This window comes from Spodoptera frugiperda, chromosome 5, assembly GCF_023101765.2.
Source record: "Spodoptera frugiperda isolate SF20-4 chromosome 5, AGI-APGP_CSIRO_Sfru_2.0, whole genome shotgun sequence".
NCBI lineage: Eukaryota > Metazoa > Arthropoda > Insecta > Lepidoptera > Noctuidae > Spodoptera > Spodoptera frugiperda.
The window spans coordinates 1,587,511-1,607,990 of record NC_064216.1 but is presented as its reverse complement, the minus strand read 5'-3'; the positions used below and the strand labels follow the sequence as shown (position 1 = coordinate 1,607,990).

General features: G+C 34.0%; 1 protein-coding gene and 2 non-coding genes across 5 annotated transcripts in view; 2 read left to right on the top strand and 1 right to left on the bottom strand.

The window, feature by feature from the left end:
* Positions 1 to 20,269, top strand: part of LOC118271617 (rho-related GTP-binding protein RhoE) — a 134,292-nt gene extending 114,023 nt beyond the window's left edge. For 2 of the 3 annotated variants that reach the window (XM_050693851.1, XM_035587718.2), the window contains 5 exons: positions 10,769 to 10,856; positions 14,907 to 15,016; positions 15,499 to 15,633; positions 16,868 to 17,011; positions 17,247 to 20,269. In XM_050693851.1, the coding sequence (XP_050549808.1) occupies positions 10,769 to 10,856; positions 14,907 to 15,016; positions 15,499 to 15,633; positions 16,868 to 17,011; positions 17,247 to 17,327 (558 nt within the window). In that variant the 3' untranslated portion in view covers positions 17,328 to 20,269. Of the gene's footprint in view, positions 1 to 10,768; positions 10,857 to 14,906; positions 15,017 to 15,498; positions 15,634 to 16,867; positions 17,012 to 17,096; positions 17,136 to 17,246 lie in introns of those variants that run through there. The other variant, XM_050693852.1, reaches the window with a different exon arrangement.
* On the bottom strand, positions 916 to 987 carry Trnae-uuc (transfer RNA glutamic acid (anticodon UUC)). Its single transcript has one exon. It is a non-coding gene; the product is annotated as a tRNA-Glu (tRNA).
* Trnaf-gaa (transfer RNA phenylalanine (anticodon GAA)) lies at positions 14,586 to 14,658 on the top strand. The gene has a single exon. It is a non-coding gene; the product is annotated as a tRNA-Phe (tRNA).
* Positions 20,270 to 20,480: the final 211 nt, after the last annotated feature.

The following is a 20,480-nucleotide window of genomic DNA, read 5'->3' as shown; positions in this document are numbered from 1 at the left end:
TTGCAATTTTGGAAATAATAGAGTAGTTTCCTACTAGTCAAATTCAATACTTTTTACGAAACTATATTTTTTATGAATTTTGTATGAAATAATGCGTTATGACGTCATCAGATTTTTACTTCAAATAGCAGACTTGTTTCTGAAAATAGCTTAATTCTAGTAAATTAGCAAGAAAAAATCGAAAATCTATGCACAAAAGTGTGATTAATTTTAAATATTTTATTGTATAAAAACGCCTAAATATTTTTATTTTTTGACTGAGACCCATTTTTTCCACACAATAAAACTTTTATTTTATATCTTTATAACTTTATCTTATCTACACATAACAATTAATAGCTACTTATTTGAAATTTTGTATGTGTAAATAAAGAAATAACATTAAAACTATGCTAATTAATACTAACTCAATAAAGCCAATAATTTCAACTGAACCGAACTCACGAAAGAGGTTTCAATATTCAAATTTTAATTGACAGATTTATTACTCTGGCAATAAATTAACAGTTTGTTGAAGGAAGATAATTATGAAGGATGGTTGAGTTTTTTGCGCCGGCAACTTTAGAAAGGTCTTTTGACTTTTGACTTGAGAGAATTCAATAAAAAATCTTTACCTGATCCAATGTAGCTAACATCCGTGAGAAAGTAAAAGTTGTTTAAAAACTAAACGACCGTGATTAATTATCTACTTGGAGTTTAATTGATCATTATCAAACATTAGTACGTAAATTAGGTACTTAAGCATTAATAAAAAATCAACAAAATATGTAATAAGGCACGAAAAATAATACGTATATTTCTCCAACATGTAAAAAATGAAAAAGAAATAACATACTCTTTACATTAAATGAATTTTAAATTGAAAATTATCTACACAAAAATATTACAAAAGTAAATAGAAGTTGCAAAAAGAATTTCCCGTACCGGGAATCGAACCCGAGCCTCCTGGGTGAAAGCCAGGTATCCTAGCCACTAGACCATACGGGATGTTGGAAGATCTTCTGAAATAGCTGTTTGGTTTTACAATCATGAAATGAGTCGGTAATATTTGTAAAGATTGTGCAATAACTCATAATAATTATTATTTTTACAACGTAATAAAATTTATAAATACTTAATAAAAACTATAATTTCTTCAAAACACGTTTAATAAGAGATGAAGTTACGAACTTACCTAAGTACCTAGTAAAGCTATTTATAAAAATAACGAAAATGCCCATGACATAAATTCAAATATGGGCTCACATATACTAACATAGCAAGATCAATATAATTGGGCCTTGAGCGGACATTGAGCCAATTGTAATCAAACCCACATACTAGATATCAATGATACGAAGTAAAAACCAAGGAATTTAGGTCCATCGAGTCTATAAAATAATGATGGACAAAAAATCTTAATTATTATGTACAAAAAGTGAGTTATTAATTAACTTAGTAATTCATTTATCGAAAAAAAAGGAATACAGAGGGCTTAGTATAAGTTTGCTTTACTTTTAACGAGATCGAAACGTTACCGCGCTCGTCGCTGTGATTGGTTAGTTCATTGGAGTCGGCCAATCACAGCGCCAAACGCAGTAAACTCGTACTAAGGCCCCTGATTGGTTGGTTCTTACAGACTCGTAATAAGCCCCTAGGACTAATAAATTCAAAAGGAGAATTTATTATAGATTATAAATTCCAAAACATAGATAGCCTGGTAATGTCACTTCATTAATTTATTAAATGACAATGCCCGATCCTGCCCCTGCCTGTACACTATATTTTTTGGTGGGGCAAAGCTCTATAGAGATTCTGGCATTGTCATTTGGAACGTATTCAATTACTTGAATAATTTGAAGTATCTTCAATTTTAATTGAATTACTATGGCAACATAATTATTGTAAAGCATACTCTAGCGTCTCTTAATTATAATCATTAATTTGTGAAAGTGGTATTCGACATATTTATTTAGGTGTTAAAATTAATGTCAATTTATATAATGTAAACATATTATGTATATTATGTAGTACATAAATAGGAAGTTGCTTACATAACTGTTTAATTATAACTTATGCATTATCATACTAATATTTTAATTACGAAAGTTTGTTTGTTTGGATGTTTGTCCGTCAACGCTGAAACTACTGAACTGATTTTGATGAAATTTGGTATACAGATACAGACAGGGTACCTATGAGCTGACTTGGGTGATAGGATACTTTTAATCCTATGACAACGCGGGAGAAGCCGCTGACAAAAGCTAGTTAGCCAATAGAATTAAATTAAGTAATTTCCAAATTAACTAAAATAGTTTTAGTTTTGTTTGGTTTTATATACATATACAAATTACCATGCGTAGGTACCATTAATCCATCGAAATTGAATATTTCATTTTAAAAACGACAGCCATCTTTATTTTCACTTTAACAAAAAAATACCGTTGAAATTCAAAACCTCAACAGAACAATGTACCTACAATAAATTATAAGTAGTTTCTTTCATTCGAACCCGCTAGAATTGCACGGCAGCCAGTTGCCCCGCCCCTGCGCCAACCGTGCAGTCAAAACATTAACACGACAGCCATTTTTATTTTTCACTTTAAACAAAAAAAAACCGTTGAAATTCAAAACCTCAACAGAACAATGTACCTACAATAAATTATAACTAGTTTCTTTCCTTCTAGAACAGTCTAGAATAACGCAGAAAGTACTACAACTTGCAAGTGTAGTCGGGTAACGAGCTATATCGCAAGTCCTTGGAGGCAGGTCATTGAATCTAACAAGGATATAAAGCCTTGCAAGGAAAATATTTATTTATTTACTATGGAAGTAGTTTGTAGGGGGTTTTATTCCCACTTTGTAGTTAGGTAAGTGGGTAAGTTTATTATGATTATAATGGTGGTTTTATGTATGTTTTAACTGTATATAAGGTGCACTACATGTTGTATATTTGTGTATACTATCAAAAATTATTGAAAAACATGAAAAATATAGGATGCCCAACAGCAAACTATGATATTCGATACTTACTTATCTTATGTATAATAATACTTATGTATAATCTATCACGCTTCCAATTACGTAGTAATTAGATATTATCACGGAATTGTGATACCTATGCGACAACTCCATGATACCTATGTCACAAATCTTATACTCCTAACCTCTCCCATGGGGTAGGCAGAGACTATGGAACGCCAATTGCTACGAATTTAACATACCTCTTTCGCTTCATCAACAGTCATCAGTATTTTCATGCATGCTCGTCGGTTAAAGGTACTTTTAATTTGGCTCTTCTTTAATATATCGCCGATTTGGTACCTGTATAATACCTACATTTAATATTTACAGTGTATAAGCGTGTTTATGTAAAAAAATTAGTTCTAGTACTACAAATACAGCCATCACCTAGAAAAAACTAGCCATAATCTATACTATACTAATACTAATACTTACTTACTAATATTATAAAGCTGAAGAGTTTGTTTGTTTGTTTGTTTGTTTGTTTGAACGCGCTAATCTCCGGAACTACTGGTTCGATTTGAATAATTCTTTTTGTGTTGAATAGTGCATTTATCGAGGAAGGCTATAGGCTATAAAACATCACGCTATGACCAATAGGAGCTAAGCAGAGCGGGTGAAACCGTGCGGAAGTAGCTAGTATTACATTAATACCAAAAATGAAACTTCATTGTTCGACAAAAATGTATGGCAGCCATCTTAATAATAATAAAAGGCAAATATTTCAACGTTCAGAACTTAAGTTCTGTCTTAAGACAGAAACATTGTTCTGGGTGAGAGTAAGCCTAACTTTGGAATATAAATGACAAAATTATGTTAGTAGAACCTTAAGTAACTCGTCGGCATTATCGTAAAGTCTAGAAATAGTTAAGTTTTCTTAAAGAAAAAATAAAATATTGTGTCTAACTTGAGCTCTGTTTGAAGAAGAATATTGTTTAAAGAACTTTACTGTTCATACTCTTTAGCACGGAATATTTTTATCTTTTGTTTTGCTTATTTATTTCCTAACTGTCTTCGCTCGCGTGTATTACGGATTTTGTGACTTATAAATTAGTTTAAGTTACTCGTTATTACATGAACTACCTGCCAATAAAAGTGCCATCAAAATCTATCTAGCCATTTCAGAGATTAACCAGAACAGACAGACAGACATTTTTTTTAAATACTATTATTTTAATGTATGCGTCGTATGTATAGTGAAAAACAGATAGTACTTAATATTCTAGCTCGTATTAAATTTTGACATCTCATTTAGAGTAACCTTTAAAATATTTATATAAGATTCTTCATCTTTATACCGTTATTTTAAATCCTGCTGCAAAAACTGTGTACATATTAAACCTTCTATTTTCTTTATATCCTTGACGACTAAGGTCAGTGTTTGCCTTCACCGGACTAAGCACATAATGTATTTATATACTTGTCCACTACAAACCGTTAGCAGAACACGACGATAGAGAAAAATAAACTTCAATTTACAACTTTTATACGACGGCAGACGATAGAAATTTGTTTGTAGGGACGATTTTGTGAATGTATTGTTGATGTTATTTATCGATTTTTGAGATAGACTGTCTAGTTAGATAATACCACCAGAGATGTGCTATGCTACGTTGCTGTGGATGCGTATGGCTTCAACCAATCATATTCATTGGTACACTTAGCTTAGCACTGGTGGAAACGGACTCAACTAAGCTATGTTTTTTATATGGAAAGATGCGTGCTATGGATGTGTGCTATGGATGGCTTCCCTACTATCGATACATCGCATACTTGAGCTGCGCATCTTCCTCGCACAGCTACATAGCTTAGTATCAGGGGAAACAGTCATATAGTTTCACAGCTTAGTTATTACATCTTTGTAGCATAGGTGGATGGAGAACAGAGGATGTAGTTATCTACATAGCATGAAACATCACACTAATATTATAAATTTGAAAATTTGCGTCAACCACGCAGAAACCGGTTTTGAAGAAATTTGAAATACAAACAGGGTATAAGCTGACTAGGGTGATATGATACTTTTTATCGTACGGCCACGCTGGCAAAGTCACTGACAGAAGCTAGTTAAGTTAACTGACATAAAGCCCAAAATAGACTTAAACATAAGTACTAGACAAGACAATTCAAAATTATCTACAAACTATCCCAACTTAGGAACAACTCCACTAGGCCACAAGTCCAACATGTGCCTAGGTTTGACACGCGCAGAATAATATTAAGGCCAATTAATCATACCCTCGTGTCACTACGGGCCTGACGTTGTGACATGGCCTGAGATTAAACCAAGGCCCAATCCTTGCCCTTTGAAGGCCTATCTTGTCTCATGTTAGACTTGTACTAAATTGACGTTAGTAGTTTGTACGTTTTGGTAGGTAAATGTACGTTTTGAAATGAGTTCAGATTTAAGGTAAGCGTCCACAGACCCGCATTGTACGCATTCCGTATGACGTCATCACATGTAGGCATTGCTGATGATGCGGTGCGTACGATGCGGGTCAGTGGATGCAGTAATATGAGTTTCTGAGAAAATGAGTGAAAAAATTATTCACCAACATATTTATTCATTTCTAGAAAAGAATACAATCCTTGCAAAGGAACAATTTGGTTTTAGAAAGAACATCAACACAAACATGGCAGTCTATAAATTATTTGAGCAGGTTATTGGAAATATTGACAACAGGATTCCTGTGGTTGGCCTTTTTATGGACATGACAAAAGCATTTGACCATGTAAATCATGAAATTTTGTTGCACAAGTTGGAACAATACGGCATCCGGGGTAATGTACTGATGTTAATTAAATCATATCTCAGCAATAGAACCCAGTTTACTCGTATTAACAAATTATGCTTAGAATCAAAAACAGAAAATACATATGTGTCAGAATGCTGCAAAATTGTTCGAGGTGTACCACAGGGTAGTGTGTTAGGCCCATTATTATTTATTGTTTACATTAATGATCTGCCTAATGTCATTAGTCATCCAACGGTGTTATTTGCAGATGATGCTACTGTAGTTTTTACAGGCAAAAATAAAGTGGAAGTAGAAAAAGAATTAAATGATAATCTTATTACAATAATTGACTGGCTCAAAAATAATGACTTAAAAATTAACTTAGAAAAGACTAAACTTATTGAATTTAAACAACGGACTAATAAATTAAATTTTGACATAAATTACAATGGCACCAAAATTGAAAGCGTGGAAAATAGTAAATTTCTGGGTATTTGGTTGGATGATAGTATGAACTGGAAAACGCATATAGAAAATGTTTGTAGGCGCCTTAATCACTATTCATATGCACTTTATAACCTGGCAAAAATTGTCGACCACTCGGCATTGGTTACAGCGTATAATGCTTATGTTTCATCTACTTTGAGATATGGTATAATTTATTGGGCTAACTCTCCTGACAGAGAAATAGCTTTTAAAGCCCAAAAAAAGTGTATTAGAGCTATTAGTGGAATAAAACCAATTGACAGTTGTAAACCATACTTCATACAATATAAAATATTAACCTTGCCTTCTTTGTATATTTATGAAGTAGCAATATTTGTAAAGAAAAATTTTCATTTATTTGACACACTAAAAAATGCTCGTCATCAACATAAAATCTGTGCAAAACCGCATAAAAAGGCTATATTTAGTTCAAACTTTTTAGGTATGGCCCCCAAAATTTATAATAATTTGCCAAATATATTACTACAAATGAATAATATTAACATTTTTAAAAAACGATTGTTTAACATCCTAGCTAATGAAGCCTTCTACTCAATTAAGGAATATTTAAATAAAAAAGATGTTAACAGAGTAGTTTGATACGATTTGTGTGTTTATATTTTGTTCTGTGATTATTGTATTGTGTTGTTTATTTAGTTTTCTTGATATTGCGATTTTTTTAGTATTTTTTGACTGTTATCACACGCTATTGACATTTGTTTATATACTTTTTCCCATTTTTTTTTAATTTTTTGACATATTATAAAATTTTGTACGCTTTCCGAAGCAAAACATAGCAGGATCTATTCATGTATAGCAGCATACCCTACAACTTATAATGTACCCTATGTTTCACAAATAAATACTTTGACTTTGACTTTGACTTTGAGACTAATAAAAAACTAAAATCCATTGCGTGCAATGCTTACGATGCGGGCCTGTGGACGCGTACCTTTAGTGTTTAATGTTTAAAGTAGTGTCAGTTATGTTGGGTAATTGATATGTGCGTTCTGGGCTCAATTGAGGATCCGAAGTACATGTAGTTGCATTTGTTTATGATTTGGCAATGAACGTGTGTCCTATGACTTAGAACTTGTTTCACAATGTCTTTAAATTAAGAACGTGATTTGTATGCACTATCTGTCACATAAGTTTATCGGGAACTTATATGAAGGTGGTGAAATAGACGTTTAGTGTATCAAACGGACAATGGGTGTATGATAAGGTCTAATAAATATTATGTGGTGTGGTTTTAGATAAAGATTTTGAATAACATGAAAATCTAGTTTTAATAAGAAAAATATAACTTCTTTGCAGTAAATTTTTCACAGTAATAAAATAAAATTAGATAATAAATCACTCAATAAATTCAGCCAGTCCATTCGAATCCAATAAATCAAAGAATATGCAAGAAACCATTCCACAATTTGAATCCAGAACAGAATAGATTTATCACATTCGAATACAAACTTTAACTCATTCGAATATAGTAGAAAGTCCATTGAATTGTTATTGAAGACATTTGCCCGTGTCTCATCATTATAACCCTGTCAAATTCGATATACGCGTGGACGGTGGACCGCTCAAATAACAGTTTGGTGTGAACGGTTTTATAAAAGCACTTCTGCACGTAGCCGGGGTGGCGGGGTGCCGGGCAATAACTGTAGAGTGTGGACCATTGCACTTTGAGTTATGGTCCAAGTTATAAGTTGTTAATTTTGTTTTATAATACCTAATCCTTGTAATTTAAGAAGAAGTTCACTTTTGCGTCTATCCGGTTGTCCGTTTCTATGAAGGTAATAGACTCAAAAAGTACCGCACGATGTGAATGTTATTGGTATCTATAAACTCCGTCCTAAACTATCTGCCTAACCTTGTAGGCTACACAGGCTACAATAGGAGGAGGTTTTAGGCAAAAAATACCTATAACTAATTAACATTGCAAGCACACCGATTCCTCCTGTAACATCTCCAAAAATGCTTCACAACAAATACAAAGGTGTAGACGGAACGCTCCCGAAAAACGCAACAAATTATCGTTTTCATAATTTTAATCCTTTTCGTTTTCGTGTTACTCATAAACATCAGCCTCAAGCATTTGATTACAATTACTATTATTACATGAAATAAATACTGAATTCCTTATTCCGTTTAAATAAATTGCGTTTTATATTATCACCTATTTGAGGTTTTTGGGAGATTTCCCTTTACAACCTGTATAGACACGTATCACACTTATGTATGATACCTATATAGATTTGCATTGGTATCAAACCGCTAAATTCTCTAACTTGTACCAAAATCATAGAGGATTTCAACAGCACGATGCTACAGAAATCTCACATTATCGGAATGACGTGATCTTTATACGTTTTTAAATTGTTCAGCTTTGGAGAACACTTTTATTCAGAATTTTTATCAGTTTTTTGAAACACTCGTTAGGTTACCTAACTTTAGGTGATTTATTCACATTCTGATATCACTTTTTGTTTCAATAAATTCTAGTGTCAGTCTGCATCAGATACCTAACTGCGTTCATTTTTAGCGAGTTTGGTCTCGTTGCAAGTAAAAATTTTAAAAATATATATGAAACCTTGAGTTATACTTGTTTTATGACATTACAGTCGGTTTTAACTAACCACCCCTAAAGCATTTCTTAACTAAGAGTGACTTACCGTTACCCTACCCCACCTAAACTAATCCTTAACTTGTACCAGTATACCATATTGTATCATTAGATTGCACTTTTTTTTAAGGGTAAAATTGTCCAATGTCTTCTCCTGGCTTGTGTGAGGCGAGAGGAAGTATAAGACTTACTGACTAAAAACCACCCCGTTCCTACTCCTGCTTTGACCTGGAACCCCGGTAACCTGTTACGTTGTGCGCAGCTCCGGGTTATATGTCACTTACAAACCAAAATATGGTTAAGCATCACCTATCATAGCTTAGGAGGTCCATTAGAATTTAAGAGAGGTTAGTCAAAATAGGCATCTTTAAAGAAATCACTCCTTACTTAGACCAAGAAATAAAGTAAAGAGTATCTACCCTTCTACAAGAAACATCATAAATTAATAACGATAAAGAAAAATGTCATCTATTAAGTACACTATAAAGTAGAAATTTCCAATACCCATAATTTATAAAACGAATTAACTTTGTGTACCATAGCCAACTTATTATCGAGTGCACACAGACCATTAATGTTTGAGGAAAATATTAAAAAAAAACACCATAAATGTAAAGATTGGAAAGTACACTCAATATGGGAAAATGGGGTTTTTGGCAAACATAAGTAATATAAGGGTTTATAAATAAAAGGTCACTAACCTATGAGTTAAACGTTTTAAAGAAACAAGAGGAAACAAGAGTTATATGAGAATCTTCCTTGTAGATTGGCTAGCAAGGTGTATCGGATTCGATTTCTGGGTCGCGGAGGCCCAACGAATCTGTAACTCATCTACTGTTGTGGGTGGTGGTGATCACTTAAGGACATATCACATTGAAACGGCTCCATTACGAACATTAAATCTTATGTTGTATGTTATATTTCATAAGGTCTATACGAAAGGGCTGTAAGCACGCGGTCCACGCGTTGGCAGCGCGCTTGCAGCCTTTTGATATTGTTTTTAAAGTAAAAAACGCAGCCCCGTATCCGTGCCGTTTATATGTGCGATCACCTTTAATGTTAGATGCCTCGTCAGATCTTGTACCCCTATCCGATGAAAAAAATACCTTAACCATAATAAAATAAAGTTCCTTCTCATTACCGTGAGAACTAAAACATGTACAACAATCTACTCATGATTATCACCCTCTATAGATAAACCATATGGCTTGGATATTTACTACAAAAACTTCACTGTCTTAAAAAGGAGACCTTCACCAAATCTGTTTGAACAGAACTGGTTACTAGACTTATATGGTGTCGTAGTACTAAACTAGAATGGAAACTTACTACTCGTAGGTAGATGACTCATAGTATCTTGATGTACGATGTTATATTTTGATCTCTTAAGTTGCTCAAAGTCGACGTAGCTCAAAGGATTACCAAGCTGATGTGGCAGTGGGCCGGTCACAATCACGTAGTGTAGGGCACCCTCCAGCTAGGTGCAGTGACTAAATTGGCATAGTGACTGATTGAGGTTGGATGCGTAGAGCTGAAGGATCACCTGATGGTAAGCAATCGAGGCCACGCGATGGGTGCCTGAAACACCAGAGGCGTTACAAGTGCGTTGCCGAACTTTTGGGATTTAGGAATTTAAGGGTTGTTGGAAAATCAGGGATTGGGAAGGGGGTTAATTGAGCCTCCGGTAACCTCACTTAAACAATGCAAGCGTTGTTTCACGTCGGTTTTCTGTGAGGCCGTGGTATCACTTCGGTCGAGCCGGCCCATTCGTGCCGAAGCATGGCTCTCCCACACTTAAAAGTAGTGAACATAAGCTATTGACGTTGATTGATCATTTTATTTTTTACTATCTAGTTCTAGTTAAATAAGTATTTCTTCGTAAATATTATGATATTAAATGTATTTCTCTTTGTTCCAGGCATACACACCAACCGGTTTTGAAAAGTATGGCTGTACCTGCGCAGTCGCAGACTACAGAGTTAATTTCTCCGTATGGGATACCTCTGGTGAGTTTAAATTACTTATCATTGATTATGTACTTTGTAAGAAGTCTGTTATTTTCTCAAGGACATGGGTGGGGTGCTTTTCCACCAGAGATGTGCTAAGCTACGTTGCTGTGGATGCGTTTGGCTTCCACCAATATTCATTGGTACTCCGCGGCCCAAAATTTTTGCAATACATCCCTGTATTATAATTTAGCCCAAAAATTGTTACATTCCCAATCCGTCCCTGTATAATGCCCATTTAACATTTCATGTCAAACATTACAATGTAAATAAATCCTCATGCACAAATACGCATGTACATTTTATGTCCGAGAAATGTACGAAAATGTACGTAAATTCATGAATTGGTCGGTCCAAATCACTGATCCATGATTTCGAACGAAACTTCGATTGTACACTTGAGGACAATTAAAAGGGGCCAGCTTTAAAATATTATTAACTTATCAGCTGCAGCTGTTTGTTGTTTTATTATAAGTGCTTTATATTTTATGAAATTTTCTGCTGGGAATTGGTAAAGCTGTTTATTGTTGGGGATTGCGCCAAGGGATTTTGTGCTTTATGACTTTTAAATTATTACAAGTGTAGGTTATTGTTTGATTGTTGTAAAGTCTTAGGCATTTTAGATGGATAATCCTACTAATCACAATTGAGAAACAAATTAGGAAATCTAATAATAAGCAAAACCATTTATTTTCTTTTCTTTTGGTTAATTTTAATACCATTCGGATTTGCTACAACGTGTAAATACACAATATGGCAGCACTACAGTGTGTAATTCTCTTTTAAATTTTCGACATGTTACAGTATTTATGGCCAGAAGTGTATGTGACCGTAATGTGTAATGATTGTGATCTGCCTGGTTCAGATATTTACATTAAGTGAGCCACTGACAATGCTTTAAACCACGTAGAATTATCACCATATAAAATTTCCTGACAATGTAATTCGAGGAACGGTCAATTTTCCCCTGTTTCGTCGTCATCAGGTCTGATTATTTAATTATTTTACTATGTAACTTCATAATGAGTATGTAATTATAGGACGTATGTAAGTCTTTAAAGGATGTGATAAGCTACAATATCTAGTACATATTTTTTTATCACATTAAATTAGTCAGCTTCACTAAATACAGATCCATCCGATCAGATTGAACTCAATACCTCATCGTAAGAATGCTTTTCCAACAAAGATGTACTATGTAGCCATGCTACGTAAATCTAACAGCTAAGCTGTGAAACTATGCGACCGTTTCTACTGAAACTAAGTTACGCAGCTATGTAAAGAAGATGCTTAGCTCGAATATGCACATTGTATCGATAGTGAGGAAGTCATCTATAGCACGCATATTTCCGTATAAAAACATAGGTTAAACGGACTCGCCCGTTTCCATCATGGATGGATACCAAATGCAAGCAACATAGCAAAGCACCCTTTTTTTTTGAGGGGGGAAATTCATCCAATGACTTCTCTCGCCTTGGGCAAGGCAAGAGGGAGTGTCAGACTCTTACTGACTAAAAACCACCCCGTTCCTACTCCTGCTTTTCGAACCGGAGCCCCGGTAAACCCGCTAGGTATTCCGCAGCTCCGGATAGCAAAGAACTCTAAGGAATCGTCCGATAGACATCCACTAACAATATGATAAGCTATCACACTTACGGTCACTCGACAGTAAATAAAAGTGCACTATAATATAACCTTCATCCTTGCAATACCAAAGTATGAAATGAGATTCAGTTGGCGTGTTAACGTGCAGGCTATTTGTCACGGCGGCGAGTGCGTGCGCGAAGATAAGAGCCGTGTGTAATTGTGTGGCGATTTGTTCAACTATTAACCATTTCACGCTTCACTGTTTTAGGCTAAACGATGGCACAGACATGCAAATATTACTGGATGGTTATAAGTGTTATGTCACGGTATGTTGTCTGAAAAAAGTCTAGATTAGCTAGATTACCTAGACCAAGGTTTGATACGCCTTTACTGTAAAAGTGGTTATATTTAAAACGTTTATGCCCACGGTTTAATTATCAGGGGCCTTAGTCTGCGTCTGAGTTATACAACCTACATAGCTCCGTCCCTCTTGCACTGCTCAGTGATCGACCATTCTGACACAATTGTAATAGCAGACTAAGGCCCCAGGTCGAACAAATTCAGTATTACCTAATAAATCCATTTTATATCCTCTCTGGTCTTTGGTCTCTGGTGGAAAAGGACCTGAGGTGCTTATCGTGACGTGCTATGTAGCTATGCTATGAAGATGTAGTAGCTAAGCTGCGAAAGTAACCGTTTCCACTGATACTGTGCTGTGTAGCTGTGCGAGTAAGATATGCTATGAAGATGAGCCGCCGCAAAGTAGCTGTGCAAGGACGATGCGCAGGTCGAGTGTGCGATAGGGAACAATGCACACATCCATAGCACGCATCTTTCCATATAAAAAACATAGCTTAGCTGAGTCCGTTTTCACCAATGCTAAGCTATGTGTTGAGAAAAAGAGCAAAAAATTGCGTATTCTATCATAGAACCACCAATCCCAATACCCTCACTATAGGCTTTCGTAACGCAGTTCTCACACCTACACCATAAGATCTGATCTCGCGATTACGTCCACCTACTTACAAAGTGGGGTTAATGTAAATTATCATGGGTTTAATTGATGATCGCCATCTTTTTGAAGGGACTAGAGAGGTGTAAAGTCTTATGAATTACTGCTATTGTAGGTACTGGTACTGAAAACAATTAGGTATAGGTAAATGTTTATCATACTTAGGACTTGTTTCACAATGTCTGGATAGCCGCTATGTATCAGATAACTTTGCATTAAGAACGTAGTTTGTATGCATTATCTGTCACAGTAAGAATCAAATGACCCTAAAAGACCTTTGCTAATGTTTGGAACTTAAAAAAATCGGTAATATTAAATCAATTGAAAAAAAAACGTGGAATATATTTGATTTCTTAGTTTTTAATATTAAATAGTGTACCTATATTGTATTTTCCAAATTAATTAGTCAGCTAAGTTGACGCGAAAGAAAACTAAGCCATTATGTAACCTATTGAAAAAATAAATAAAAAAATGATGAAACGAAGTCGGTAATCCGAAAAAACAGTATTTAGTAATTTTAGCAAAAATACTCAATACTCAATACTCAATACTTATACAAATATAAAAATATATTAAAATTAACTCAAAGTCTTTTCCGTACAACCGTATCTAAATCAAACCAACATACCTAATACCTATCTATTGATAATATTCTGTAGCTTAGAATTTTAATCAACCGTATACATACCTTGACCAAGGCAATCTTGATGGATGAATGAATAATTGATTATATTTTAAAGATCAAATATTTGCTACTCATACATTAATCATGAGTAGATTTCTAATCTGTATTACGCAAAAAAAATCATTAACATAGGTAGGTTTCACATTAAGCTATACAAAACCAGTATAAACTGACCGTCGAATACGAAGAAATATCATACAAAGCGAGACCATTGTAAACTGGTTGTGTAGCTTGATGTGTACAAAAACAGTTTTAACAAAAAACGACCTTATGATTATAAGAATAAGAATTTGTCAACAAAAACATAATGAATTCTTATCATGACTATTCATAATCAAGGCATCCAAGAAAAAATAAAATAGATAAAAAGTGTTCGAAAAAAAATATAAATATTGAAATAAAATAACCGTAGCAGCCGAGTAGGTATTTCGTAGCGTTTACTACGGCCGAAATAGCTCAGTTGGGAGAGCGTTAGACTGAAGATCTAAAGGTCCCCGGTTCAATCCCGGGTTTCGGCAATCTCTTTTTGTACTATTTTTTTATATTTTTCTGCCACATATTTTATTATGATGTCCTTTTTGAAATACATTTTTCTTTCTGCTTGGTATAAATAATTCAATTTATTATTTATTTATTTTTTTGTTTTAGGAGCGATTTTCAATTTTTTTTATTATTTTTTTTTCACACAAAAATAAAGAATTATTACTTTAGTTTTATTTTATTTTTTGTTTTTGTATAAACATCACGCTTGTATGTTTTGTTACAGGTACGGCAGCATACGACACAGTAAGACCGCTCGCCTACCAGGATGCAAGAGTGTTCATGCTCTGCTTCAACATAGCCGAACCTGAGACCTTGCACAACGCTGCCGCTAAGGTAACCACTGATCCTAATGTGAAAACCAAAGTACCAATTTAGTTTATATTAATTAAACCACTTGAAAATATAGAGTTACATCTTCAATTGGAGGCTCCAATCACATTTTATAAGCATCAAACTCTGTTTTTGCAAATAAACGATTTTTATTTTATTTCAATTTGTCTGTCACTCATTGTACCAAGTTGCTTGCACTAAATTATACCTATTTGTAAATAAGGCTAAAACTTGAATAAATAAATCAAAATATTTATAAGTATTGACTTACAACAAGTATTTACTTAAAAATAACTATTGAGTTATTTAGCCAATAATCGAAGTTTAGTAAAATAATTAATAATTATCAGTTGTATAAATAATCTAAATGATTAGAGTATACTTTAAGTATAAAAATCTCTATACACAAACTATTAAAATATTCGTTACATAACAAATAATAACGACAAAAAAACCATAACTAACCAATGGTTTTTTACTTTCAGTGGTACAGAGAAGTAAGAACCCACGGCGGTTCAGCTCCCGTGCTGCTCTGTGGGTGCAAGGCAGACCTTCGACATGAGAAGGAGACACTCACCATGCTGTCCAAGCTTAGAACACATCCAGTCACCAGCGAAGAGGTAAGGATTAATGATGAAGAGCATTTAATTTTTTTAAAAGTGTTTTTGCCTATATCATGGGTGCGTTTACTAATATACAAAGTCACACATACACATTATACCAAGACCCGTAACAACAACGTGTGGATTACACAAAGAAGTTTTATGCGGTTACAGAACCCACAAATATTGAGAAGATGCCACTAGCTAAGCCTTAGCCATACAATCAAATATTAGATTAAGAATTTACTATAATACACAAAAAAAGTAATCCATCACTAAACGTGTTTTAGCTTTCAAGGTAAAAAAGAAAATAGTCCAAACAAATTAATCACAATAAATTTTCCTTACAATTAAAGTCCTATTATTGCCCTAAATAGATTCACCCACACGCAAAAGCAAATCTCTAGAGGCCATAAAAAATAACCTCATTCTAATTTCACGGCAAACCCAAATCCTACCTACGCAGACTTTGCGAACACATGCTCCCTACAATCTACAATTTAGGGCCCCTCTAATGATACGAAATTCATTTTAGACTCCTCAATTTCACGGGATCCGCAAACGTCTGGGATTGGAAAGGTCTTACGGATACGGGAACGATTTAACTTCATTCATCAGAATTCTAATCCAAATTGAAACATCCTGGGTATTTACACGTATTGTATAACAGGCAATTGAAAAGTTGGCCGCAATTTCAGGCTGGACGTCCCTATTAATTAGAGATCTTATTCAACTAGTTACCATTTAGTAAATTGGGGCAGAGTAATTGGCTCGTTCTATGAATGAATTGAACGGACTCACGGGTCGTTGTGACGCGGAGGCTTGGAGCACTCTTGTTTATGAGTACCTTCGGGGTTTCAGTATCTGTTTTTAGGAACTTGTTACTTCGTTAACTTATTTTTGTGTTTAATTGACTGCACGGTTGGTGCGGTGGCTGGGCAACTGGCTGCCGCGCAACGGGTAGTGGGTTCGATTCCCGCACGGAGCAACTCTTTGTGTGATCCACAAATTGTTGTTTCGGGTCTGGGTGTCATGTGTATGTGAACTTGTATGTTTGTAAACACACCCACGACACAGGAGAAAATCCTAATGTGGGGCAACGTTTTTTAAAAAAAAAATTAAAAAGATATAAATACTAAATTAGTGACCTGTTTAAAATTACTAACTCTAGTGACATTTAAGGAAAATAAATACGAAATATTCTATTCTCGGAAAGTAAATCTAAACGAAAACGACATTTCTATTTTCCCAGGCTTTATCAGTAGCAAGACAGCTGGGAGCGATGACCTACGTAGAAACATCAGCCAGAGCTTCCACTAAAGGCGTAAAGGATGCCTTCGAAGTAGCTGCCTTAGCGGCCCTCGGCAAACTAAACAAGCAGCAGATGAAACAACAGGTATACAACCGTTTCTACTACTATAAACAACATAATATTACTTTAATCTTATCTTCCCCCTCTTTTTCCCTCACGCGCTGGACAGCATTCCAAGCGGATTCTAAAGTAGGTACGTAGACAAGGCTTATCGCTTTATCCAAGTCACGTGGAAGTCCTTTAACATCTACCAGACTTTACTTCCATCGACATGATATACAAATAGATGACGATATTAATATTACCTTTTTCCCAACAGAAACAAGTGGGTCGCAGCAAAAGCAAGCGCGACTTGAAGGCTGAGCTCAAAGGACGCGCGAAGAGTTGCTGCGTCATGTGATCCGTGGCCGGCCACCCGTCCCGGTGGCCGCACGACTGCTAGGCGACCACCGCCCTTCTTCTTGAACCCAACTGTTCCACACAGGAACCTTACCGGGCCTATGTAAGCGCCTTGCGGAACACCCGACGTATATGTTCACTGACGAGTTCCCCCGTATATGGGTGGCAACTATATACGACACACATATTTAGTGTCACTATTTATTATGTTTATGTGGAATGACTATGTGCAAAGTGATCAAATAATTTTAATTGTAAGTGTGATTCGTTTACGAAAGCCTAATAGAGAACTATTACTATTAATGTACTGTTAATTTAAAGAGAGCGGAACGAAGTTCTTTGGATTTTTAGGTGAAGATATCAGTAAAATAAGAAGGTGCAATGTAAATTTAGCCCTGAGAGGTGGAGCGTGAGCCTGTGATAAAGTTAAAAATAGAAAATTCGCGAGAAAAAAAAGTATAGAAACGTTTTAGATTGAATAAAAAGGCGACAACGCTCAATTTGGCATTTTCTTCATTAACAGTTGGAACATTATTGTATAGCATCACTGCATCACGTTAGTTAGGAACAAATATTACGTGTTTTCATATACATTGACATATTGACGTAAATATATAACAACTCGATGTTTTTCTATAACATAGCATTTTCATATGTATAGAATGTAATGGAAGGTAATGAAGCTCCGTTGTTTTCTGTAGGACCAATGTTGCTCTTATTTTTGACGCAGTAAGTAGCTTGATTGTTTTGGAGCTACGAGCGAAATATTTCATTTGTGATATGTATTATACGTAAATGTAAAATTAAAATAAAATGCACAATGGTGGACAATACTAAACTACGGAGGTCCATGCTAGTTAGTTTCACGTCCAAATTTTGCTATAGGTGTTAGATTTTTGTACGTTTACAAATATAATGAAAATATTAAATGTTGCTTGCCTGTAGTAGTTCGTGAACCATTTGATAAATTAGGATCATTATTCACTGTCATTATGGATATTAAATATCGTTTGTTTGCCTTCAAAACATTAACAAAGTGAACATAATATTAATATTTTATTAAGTGACTAAGTCCGAATTTTATTTTTTCAATATTATAAAAATTAAGTAAGTATTTGAAGAGAACGCTCTTGATTTTGCCAATGAATTGTGTTATTTCAATTTTTTCTTCGGGAAAATTGTGTTCTATGAATAAAAATTGTTGGCTTTTTGTGTTGGAAATGTCAAATAATAATAAAGGTCGGTATTGAGTTGAGTAATTAGATTTACAAGTCACGTCGCCGAGCCCCAGTGGAGCCACGATTGCTTTTCGCTCCCCAATGTCAAGTAAAACTAAAAATGAAAATCATGAAATTATTCATAACACGGCTTGTATTTTAATTGGTGAATAATTTTAAAAGATTTAGATATAGAACCTCTAAAAAGGACCAGGAAGCCATGTTTAAAAAAAGATAATATTAATATTGAAAAACTTCACGATTTTTTGGCAAAATCAAGGCGTTGCTTTAAAGTAAGTACATTTTATAGTTAGGTATCAAAAAAATTCTTCATATATTGATGAACAAAATAAAAATTAAATGTTATTTTGTTAACATTATTTTCCTTTGTTTAAAGTATTGTAAGTCGATATCAAGCTTTAAATTCAATGTTAGCTTTAATTATCATTATATTTAAATATTTAAATTAAATGTGTAGTTATTAGTATAATTTTCATTAAAAAAAAAAACGATAATCGGACATTTTTATTTTATCTTATTTTTTGTTTAAAATGGACAAAGTGTACATATCACGTAAGTTTTCTATCAATAAGGATTCTGACGTCATTCGAATAGAAAAAAAAATGTAATTGGAATTATGAATTCATATTTTTAACGAAACATTTTATTGGGTAACAAGGCTTTTGAGACATTTTAATTTTATGCAGATAAAAAATTAAATTAAGAGTTTATTTACGAAAAATTTTCTCAAAGAAAATAAATTATATCTTATTTGATATTACGTTATTTGTATAATAAATATGATTATTTTGAATTGTATGCATCGCAGTTGATAACAACGTTGACTGACATTCAATTACTTTGATTTATTCGTTAAAAGAAACAAGATTACAATTTCATTTCGACTTGTAATTGGATTGTGAGAATTTGATTCATTTTGTAAAATATACTTTTTGCCAAAGCACTCTTTATTTAGATTTCAGAACTAGAATACTTACTGAAATATTCGCAATATTTTTATCTCGGTGGACTGAATATAAATAACGGTTTGAATATTTTGATTTGTTCAAAGGTTCCAATGACAAAAGTACAATGTACTGTCAAAACTGACAAGTGACAGTGACAGGAGTTTGGTTTGTCAATTTGACTTGTTTTTTTACCATTGACAGATAGAATAGACTTTATTATTGTACACCATTACGAAAAAATTACGGAAAATAAACAACATATAAAATAATTGACACAAAATAACCAGTACGTAATAATTTAATTGGCGAATAAATCAAAGTAAAGATAGTTATACAAATTATACAGTATACTGTATATAAAAGCTGTTGGATACGAAAAGCCACAAAATAAGAAGTTTATAATAACATTAAAACCAAAATATTACGTATCTTTCCCAATCAAACAGGGTGTTTGAAACACACTGTACTTTACCATACAAATAAAAAAAAATAAAAACAGTTTGACATTTACTGCAGTTCCAAATTCAATTTGTATTCTTCGAAAGTTAAGCCCAATGACGTCAGTTTCTCAAAATGCCTTACACTATGAGTATGTATGTATAAAAACGTTATAATTTTAACTATGTACTAATAATATGTATGTTATATATGTTTGTTTACAATAGTAAACAATGGATTTATTACTAGACGAGTTAACTTGACGTTAGGCCTCTTCAATGTTGTTTGTAGATATCAAATATAGCGTTCAGTGTTTTTGATATTTGCGTTTTATTTTACTTACCCTTAACACTTCAAGGTTAAGATCAGTTGTTTTAGTAGTTTACTGGGGCTCCGGTTTGAGAAGCAGAAGTATTCTTTCCAACTGCCACATGTCGTGCTGCCCCAGAGGTTTAAGACGTCCGCTTCTCATGCATGAGTGTGCGGGTTCAAAACTACCAACAGCAAGAACAAATGTGACTTTTTCCGAGT